Source organism: Kickxella alabastrina (assembly GCF_025024165.1).
Source record: "Kickxella alabastrina strain RSA 675 chromosome Unknown BX661scaffold_171, whole genome shotgun sequence".
Classification (NCBI taxonomy): Eukaryota; Fungi; Kickxellomycota; class Kickxellomycetes; order Kickxellales; family Kickxellaceae; genus Kickxella; species Kickxella alabastrina.
Genome location: NW_026251642.1, coordinates 2,415 through 11,156, shown reverse-complemented (window position 1 = coordinate 11,156; position 8,742 = coordinate 2,415). Strand labels below are relative to the sequence as shown.

At 52.8% G+C, this 8,742-nt stretch overlaps 3 protein-coding genes and 1 non-coding gene across 4 annotated transcripts; 2 read left to right on the top strand and 2 right to left on the bottom strand.

The window, feature by feature from the left end:
- The first annotated feature begins 2,582 nt into the window (after window positions 1-2,582).
- Window positions 2,583-2,654, top strand: BX661DRAFT_t178. Its single transcript has one exon. It is a non-coding gene; the product is annotated as a tRNA-Ala (tRNA).
- A 1,161-nt stretch (window positions 2,655-3,815) lies between these two features.
- On the bottom strand, window positions 3,816-4,263 carry BX661DRAFT_208756 (uncharacterized protein; the record flags this gene model as incomplete). The annotated part of the gene is made up of 1 exon (XM_051538681.1): window positions 3,816-4,263. The coding sequence occupies exon 1, from the start codon at window positions 4,254-4,256 to the stop codon at window positions 3,816-3,818; it is 441 nt and encodes a 146-aa protein (XP_051388360.1). The 5' UTR covers window positions 4,257-4,263.
- Window positions 4,264-6,371: 2,108 nt separating this feature from the next.
- On the bottom strand, window positions 6,372-6,560 carry BX661DRAFT_132184 (uncharacterized protein; the record flags this gene model as incomplete). Its single annotated transcript, XM_051532590.1, has 1 exon — window positions 6,372-6,560. A coding segment is annotated over one exon (189 nt), but the record flags the coding sequence as incomplete, so codon positions are not given.
- A 949-nt stretch (window positions 6,561-7,509) lies between these two features.
- Window positions 7,510-7,999, top strand: BX661DRAFT_192310 (dolichol phosphate-mannose biosynthesis regulatory). Its single transcript, XM_051537706.1, has one exon. It carries the CDS (start codon window positions 7,702-7,704, stop codon window positions 7,957-7,959), a length of 258 nt encoding a protein of 85 aa, XP_051388358.1. The 5' UTR covers window positions 7,510-7,701; the 3' UTR covers window positions 7,960-7,999.
- The last annotated feature ends 743 nt before the right edge of the window (window positions 8,000-8,742 follow it).

The window sequence follows — 8,742 nt, the reverse complement described above, 5'->3', positions numbered from 1 at the left end:
ACCCCCGACTCGAGCAGGTCAAAGGCGACGCCTTCGCGCATCAGCATGGTTGTGGGGACTATGAACAGGTCTATCCGGATACAAAGGCTATGGAACCATCGGGCCGCTGGTGTTTGTAGGTAAACAATTCAGTGCGCGGGTTCTGGTTGACAGTGGCGGGGCATCAGGCGGTGGTGGTGGTGTTAGAAAGTGGGCTGCATCGTTAGAGCGTAGGGCAGACTCATACATCGGGATTATGTCATAGTGGGCTGTCTCGCGGCTGCGTTCAGTCGTGGATTGGCGGTCGAATTGGGTGTGGGGCTATGTTGAAGTCACCGGCGATCAGAGGGATCCAGCCACAGGTGACATAGGTTGAGATGGTGTGGACAATGCCGTCGTGGAAGGATCTACCTCGTCAAAGGGCCATGTATGGACACAATGATCAGGCCTCGGTCGGAACAGTGACAAAGGTTGCCCGTGAGCAGCTACTGCATGTTCCAGATGGGCCATGCCCACCGTCGGTGGACAAGAATCGCTGTGTCATGTTTGGTGTTTGTGTGTCGGTCATGTTCATTGGCAGACCGGCTGTGCAGAAAAGGTCTGGTATTCTGGATATCGTGAGCGTAAAAGGTCCTCGGGTGAGGCCGTTGATTGCACTCCTGTAGGAATGCTATGTCCACAGCATCGCGTGTCTCGGTTGTGCTGCGGCGCAGTTGTAGCAAGGAGGGCGGCTAGCTTGAGCTTCCGGTCGACGGATTCACGGTAGGCAGTTGTGCAGTGGCCTCAGAGGCGGCTGCAGCATTTTCGTTTTGGATGTCGTTGTTGTTGGGCAGGGGCGGCTGTGAGGGCGGATAAAGCGTGTCCATTCAGCTGTGTAGGAGGCAGAGCGGCTTCCCATTCCCATGCCCCGCAGGTTTTGCGAGAGCAGGTTGAGGGCTGGGAGTGGGAGGGTTGCTGCTGCTGTGGGTGTTTCTGCAGTGTTGCGCGGTCTGTTCCGGACAGAGGCGCGGGCGGGGGTGTGGCTAGGTTTGGGGCGTCGCCGGGCACTGGGGCGGCTGGTGGTTCTCGGGTGGCGCTCTTCCTTCGTCTTCGTTGTCAGCTCGGGCATGATCAACTTGGGGCGCTGGGGGAGTCGCTGTATTGCGGTGGGGGTTTGCAGCAGCACACATTAATAATGTGTGGCTGGCACCTCATTGACGTCCATCATATTGGCGTCCTCTGGTGCTGCTGCCGTCAGGGGGGTGGGAGTGGCAGCCTGGGCTGCGCTTTGGGTAGTGTAGTGGTGCTGGGTGCCAGAGAGCGCCAGGGGCTCTGTTGGGCATGCTTTGCGGCTCTTCACTGCGGCGCTGGTGGCAGCAACATGGTTGCGTGAGGCGGCAGTGTGGTGGCTGGGGGTATTGGTGCTTGCAGATTGTGACATGGCAGAGTCGCTGTTCGTACTCGTCAGACATGTCAATCACAATCTCATCGCTGTTGTTTGGGGTGGGGGCCGTGCGCTGCACACTCTGCTCATGAGCACATGGTGCTGCGGTGGAGAGTGGCTGTGTGGCCTGCTGGCCGCTGACAATAGGGCTGGGGATATCTGCTTCCATGGTGCTAGCGTCGGCGGTGGTGGTTGATTGGGCGGGGTGCTGCGCGTTGGCCTTGGGCTCTGCAGCGCCTCTTGACACAATGGCCGGTGGCTTGTGTGCAGCTGCATGGCGAGACGTCAACATGTCCGCAGTGTGCACACTCGATTGTGTCTGAGAAGTCCACTATTCTGATGTCCTGGGTGGTATAGTTGAGGCGGATTGTCTTTGGGTGCGGCTTAGCACCGGCCTTGGGGTGGAAGAATCCAATCCAGTTTCCAGTTGCATAGCCTGCGCACAATAGTGAGTCAACATGGGTGAAAATGCCAAATTCCTTCAGGGCTCCCTTCAGCTTTGAGGGCGTGGCCGTGGTGGGTGCGCCGAGGAGGGCGAGGACAGAGATGCTGCCGTGTTTAGAGTGCCATTTATACTCCATTCCCTCCCACATGAGAGGGAATGGTATTATACTTGCCACGTTGTCTAATGTTTTAAACACCACGTTAATTGCATGTTTTTCGAACGCAAAGGAGCTGATGGGGTTGCGCGGGTCCCGGGGATCCAGGTTTCCAGGCAGGTCCATGCTCTCGAAGACATGGCGACTAACAGCTGCTATCATCTGTTTGGGGCGTCCATTGGGGATGTGGAGCGACAGGGTGGGCACAGTCAGCGCCGGGTAGAGTTCAAGCTCGAGCTCGCGCTGGGTCTTGCGAGCTGGTGCGCCTCTGGGCATGGTGGTGCCGCTGGCAGAGCTGTTGGCGGAGCCAATGTCTGGGCGGAGCACCTGGGCGTAGGAGCGTTGGGTGGTGCCGGCTCTCCCGCGATCTCTCAGGCGGGAGGGGTGAGCTGGCAGGGGGTCAGTTGCGGGCGCAGGGTCGTGGGATGGGGCAGCGGTCGGGGCGGTGGTCGAGCGGCGGGGGCCGTGGTGCCGGTGCCGTCGGGGCACTGGACGCGAGAACTGGGTATCCATTTTTAGTAGTGCAAAATTTCAGATTGTCACGTGGAATTTTGTAATAAAAACAAGAAGTGGAAGAGAGATGGGGTCTAGCTCAAATGGCAGAGCGCGCGCTTCGCATGCGTGAAGTACGGGATCGATACCCCGGTCCTCCAATTCAAATTTTTTATTTTTTGGACTATCCAATATCGACGAGTTAATTTCTATTATTAATATAGCAATCAAAACTGGTAAATTTTATTTTTGTTGCTACAGCTGAAAACTGACGTTTTGCACGCAAATATAACATGTGTTTCTGTTGCTGTCCTTGATGCACCCACGGAGGAAGGCAATTGACTTTGTGGCGCGCAAGCACTCAATCTCGATGGTCACAGTGGCGCCGACCCTAACGCCCGCGAGATAATTGGTAGTCAGATCGGTGGAAACAATTTTTTAGCGCCACAGGCAACCACAGCAGTGGTTATTTTTCCGACAGCATTGCAGAGGGTGAATACGCAGCCTCCGTGGATGGCGCCCCAGGTGTTGCAGTCTGCAGGGTCGACTGTGAGGCAGTATGTGACGACGGCACCGGTGATGCGGGTGTCTTTGGAGCCAGTGGGTTGGATGGAGACGAGTTGGAGGCGGCTGATGGGCGGTGTAGTAAGCTTGACGTTGGCTGAGAGGAGCTCTTTGTGCTGGGCATGTGCGCGTCGGGTGAGCTCGTCGACAGAAACAGGATAGTTGTATGATTCCAGAGCTGTGAACGACATGGCGAAATATATAAAAAATTAACAGTTTAGATGGATTGGCGTGCGATGATTAAAAATAGAGAAAAGGGAGGTGGGACGTGTTGCAGCAGTATTTGTAAAAATAAACCCAAAATATTTGTTTATCTGCGATTGACATGAATAAACCAATAAATACCTGGTTATTGCTTTATGGTTGATGGGTCTATTCTCTCTTGTGGGTTGGGAGAAGGCCAGAGGGGGAGGAGATATTAAATGTACCACGCATTGTTGCCTTAGAAATACTTTTTTCCTCCCCCATTCAAATAGTGGATTGTGGCCACATTAATATACATGTAGAGGCTGCATTTTTGTGTTGGGAAATTGTTCGGAATTTTTATTTTTAAACACGGATGAATGTTAACTTGCCTGTGTGCTGCAAATGCAAGCATGGGTGACTGCGTAGTGAGTAAAGGTGGTTGCGTTCAAAGTACTCTTGATTGTTGTAAATATATAAAAAACCTTCCTATTTTCATGGAGGGGGGGAGTGGTGGATAGATGGAGGGAGGGGGAGAGAGGCAATATTGGTAAATACACTCTGCTGCCATGCATCTACATCTTTGCTGCTTTGAAATTGGCAAAGCCCAAAATATCCTTTGAGTGTTTTGTATGCGAAGCCCAAGCATACACGACACTGGGCCGTTCAGCATCAACAAACATTACTGTGACATGCAGTTTGGCCAAGTTTGCATTGCCCACTCGGCATACCACATGTACCTTTGTATTCGGCTCAATAGGAGCTAGCGCTTGGACGTTGAGCGAGAGGGAGACAGAAATGGGCATCCCCCCAGGGTTCCTGATGAGAGAGTGGGACATGAGGAGATAACTCGTGTGGTTGTCTGCCAGGGTGGCTACGAGGCCCTCATCGAGCGTGCCGGCGACATTGATGTGTTCTTGAGTAATGGCCATTTCTAGCGTTAGAATGCCTTGATCTAAATCCATGCTGTGAATGGATGTGCCGTCGTCGAAACCAAAATTATTGATTATGTTCATATTACTGGATATATAAATAGTATTTATAAAAGAAAAAGGAAAAATGAAGGGTGAAAAAAGTATTACATATTCCAAATTTAGTTGCCTTTAAATGTTTTCTATTCATTTTGATATATTTTGAAAACTTTGTATGACTCGCAACCGCATACACCCTATTCGCATCCACAGCATCAGCAAACCTGGCTGAGGCATACGGCATCTCCAACCCCTCCGACGCCAAACAAACGACATCCACCTTGGTCCCAGGCGCAATGACCTTGGGTGCCTGCACAGTCAACGAGGTGGTTACCGCAGGCCTATCCTCGTGAACGGCACTTATGAGCGTCGACGTCCAGTAATCTGCCACAGTGCTGACAAGGCCTTCGTCGATGCAGCCCGAGCTGGTGATTTCCGATGCGGTTATGGTGATTTGCACGGTTATTGTGCGCCCGAGCTTGCTCGCGTGTGTGACGGTAGTGGGAAGCTCGGCGGTGTAGTAGTAGTGGCTCTTTTTGGCACTCGCCAAAGCAATAACGTGCTGCTTAAACTCGTTGCACTGTGCGTCCATGGGGGGTTGATTTTGTCAGAGTATTTTATGGTCCCTGGTTATATTTTAAAAGATAATTATAAGTGCGATGCAAAGAATTGCTTTGCTGCTCATTAAAAATAAATTAAAGACAAGCAACAGCGCTGCAATATTAAGGGATTGACACAGCAAACCAGCACGCACACATGCACATATTGTACACTATCCTGTAAACCATCCTCCCTTGTTTCCTTTAAATCTTTGCACCGCCACCGCTGGCAGAAAGTCCCTCCTTGTAAATAAGCGTGTGCACGCCAGCTGCATAAACAATGTTTCTCCTCCTCGCATCCCTAAACGTAACCACGGCCTGCACCATCCTTCCTTCAAACAACACCAACCGACAGACAATCTCCACAACAACACCAGCCATCACAGGCTCCAGCGTATTAACTGTCAATGACGAAGTCACCATATTGCCATTACTCGTTGCCGCGCAAATCAACGGATCCGTTGCGTTCTCCACTACGGTGGAGAGCCATCCGCTGGCGAGGTATCCGCGGTATACTTCGTCGCTGGTTATTGCGTATTCATAGGTGATTGTGCGGGTTTGGGCGTTGGCGGTGGCTACGCGGAGATCGAGTTTGCTGCCGAAATGTGTGGTGCTGGTGTCTCTGGTGCGCAGTTTGTCGAGGAGCTCGTTGAAGATAAACCCAGACATGGCATTTAAGTGTAATAAAATATGCTTAGGTGATTTTGATAAAAAATATGAAGGCAGAATAAAGAAAAGCGAGCGACAAGCACCAATTTAACAATGATAAAGACGAAAGCCTCCATTTTTCAGTCAATTCGCATGCGTATGTTGGTTGCCCAAGGTGCGCCACTCACCACGTGGACAATGTCCTTGTATGCAAATGCAATGCTAAATGGGGATTTGATTGATTAATAAATCACCACCACATACTTCTTTAAGCATACTCGATCTGGCTCAGCAGCAGTGCAATCTTCTTCTCCGTAGCCGAGGCCCCGCCCATGACCTCCTCCAAATCGCCCGAGGCTTCCAAGACGTTCTGCGCCGCCATCGCCAGGTTCCTCACCAGTCCCTCCGACAGCCCCAGCTTCTCATTCACCTTGTGCGAGTCCGAGCCCTGCAACGAGTTCCACGCCAGCTGCGCAACCAACAGGCACTGCCTACCGACCAGCAGGTGAAAGGGCGGATACACCAAAGCATAAAATGCCAAAACATGCAGTGCAGACACATACGACCAATGCCAGTGCGCGTCCTCATCGGCCGAACCAGTAGAGATCCGCTCGAGGCACTCGTCTTGGCACTCGAGCCAGTGTCGGTATGCAGCAAACGATAGATCGCGTTGGTCGAGTGACTCGACAGAATCGATCATTTGAGTTTCGAGTTTCGCCTCGTGCGTGTGGCGCGACCGGCTGGCCAGCAAGGTGAGCAGAGCATGAGTCACCTCTGTCACCCAGGGGTCGGCGCAGGGCGGCTGTGCGTAATCGGTCGGCAGATTGTGCGGAATCGCATGTGCCGCGCTATCTGACTGGGGGGAGCGGTCCATTAGGGCGTCCATGCGGGCTCTGGGCGAGCCACACAGCTCGCACCTCTCGCAATGGCACGTGAAGAAATACACAGCCTCCAGCGTCTTTCTCCTCTCCGATCTTGGCTTGAGCCCATCGATATACGCCAAAGTGACTTCGTCGCCCTCGGCTATATCCCTTAGGGCGCGCACCACTTGGCGGCCGCCCGCAGAGTACACAAAGGAGGCATTGGGCAGGCACGCGTGGTTCAAAAGCAGGGACACGAGGGGGCTGCATAAGTGCCCGGTGCTCTGCAGCAGATTCTGGTCGCCGGAATCATCGAACGCCGCAAAGTTGTTGCAGCCAAAGCGACACAGCGCGTCCACCGGGTCCAGGGGAACCAAGGAGCCGGGTGCTTGGGGAACGAGGTTGGCGATTTCGGCGTACTGCTTGAGCAAGTACTTTGGGTGCTCCGATCGGTGGCTTATCAGCCGGTCCCACGCCAACGCCTGCACCCGAAGCCACTCTGGCACCTGCTGCTGCTGCTGCTTTATATTTTGCAGCACCCGGGCGACTCCTGCGGCCATGCGCAAATACGGCCTGTACACAGGCTTGATCTTCGCCTCTGCCTTTTCCAAAGCCCCCTTGTTCTCGGCATTTTTCGGGTCGCACTCAAAATAATGCCGTGCATTCCAGTGGTCAGCCAAGCACCGCGTGGAACAATACAAGGCCGTGTGGCATTGGCTGCACCGTGGCCGGCGTTTAGGCGGCAGTGTTTTGAAGCAATGTGTACAGCGATCCTGCGGCTGAGTCTCTTGCTGCTGCTTGTTTTGTTGGTCTGACGGTGTGTCATCATCGTGGTCTTCGTTTTTGCGCACCGGGAGGCTAAATAGCGGGTGGATGGAGAGTATGGTGTCGCCGCGCTTGAAGGCTCGCGTGGCGATGGTTTTGTGGCCCTTGGTTGCGTCGGCAATGCTTTGGAGCCCGGCTTGCGCAATGAAATTGTCAAGAATATGCTGCTTCTGCTGTTCGTTGAAAGAGTTGTCGGCAGACATTGTGAATAATAAATATGTTGTAAGTAAATTCGTGGGGGAGGGAAAAAGAAGGAAAAATAAAAAACATTCTTTGGCTCCACACAAATAAAAAAAGGGGGGGCTGATCTCCAATTCCCTCATCAAAAGCTCGGTCTCAAAATCAAGTAAGTGAATGCCAGTCAGTAGGCATACATGCTGAAGCCAAAAAGGAAACAAGAAAACATAAGGCACATTTTCTCTCTTTTTCTTTTACAATTCAATTGCCCCCTTTTCCCTAACACTTTTAATTCCCGCACGTATTTATCCTTTCTATCTCTACTTTTTCCACAACCACATCACGACGACGAGCATTTCCCTTCCCTTCTACATTATTAAAATGACTCAGATTCACGACAAGGCGGTGGGAGCAGCTCTCCTCGGAATTGGCTCGCTCGTATTCACATACTACTCCATCTGGACGCTCATTATCCCCTTTGTCGACGAAGACCACCCGGCACGCGTGCTGTTCCCTCCGCAGTGGTACGCCATTGCGCTTCCCGTGTTCCTCCTCATTGTCGGCGTCACTGCCATCTTTGGCTTCTTGTCCTTTATTATGCTAAAGTCTGCCAAAAAGGCTGCCAAAAAGGCCACCTAAACCCAGCACTTTTTTCGCTTCTATTTTGTTGAATATACACAAGTATCTTTCTCTTTGTTCATTGATTGTGCCGAAACCAAAACCTAATTCTTTCGGGACCGCTTCTCCCAGGCCTTGTACGCCAAGTCACGGTGACTATCAGGGCTGCTATTTTGGCCATCCTCCTCTCCCTGGCTAGGTGCCTTGCCGCCCAGCACAAAGCCAGCGCTCCCAAGCGACCCGCCATCCACAAGCTCAGCATCCTCCGGCCTCGGCGGCTCGTACACCCTCGGCGCCTGTCCACCGACCCTCTGCCCACGCAGCTGCCAATTGAGCTCGACAACCTCCTTGCACAGCTCCCTATTGAGCCTATGGAACCGCTCATCGTGCTCGTCCCAAACCATATGCGCCAGCTCATGCATCAGGACATCCCTGACACTCTCGTACTGGCGAAAACCCTCCAAATCATCCGTGCGCAGCCTCAGCGCAATAACCTCGCCGCGGTTCCTATTGTACCCGAGAATGGTGCGCTCAAACGGGTGAAGCTCGCGCAATGTGCCGACGGAATACTGCCTGGTGACCATAATCTGCCGCACGCCCTCATCTTTACTCAGTTTGTGCAAGAGATCCAGCGCCCGCTGTTTCTCTGGCAACTCAAGAGCTTCGAATGCATGGAACGTATGCTGCATATTGTCTCTGCTCAGACTTCCCATTGTGGGCGTGCGCCAGATATCCGACAATGTCGCCTTGTATCGCTCGTGGTTCTGTTGTGCCGTTTGTCGCAGTGCCTCTCGCGCATGTAGA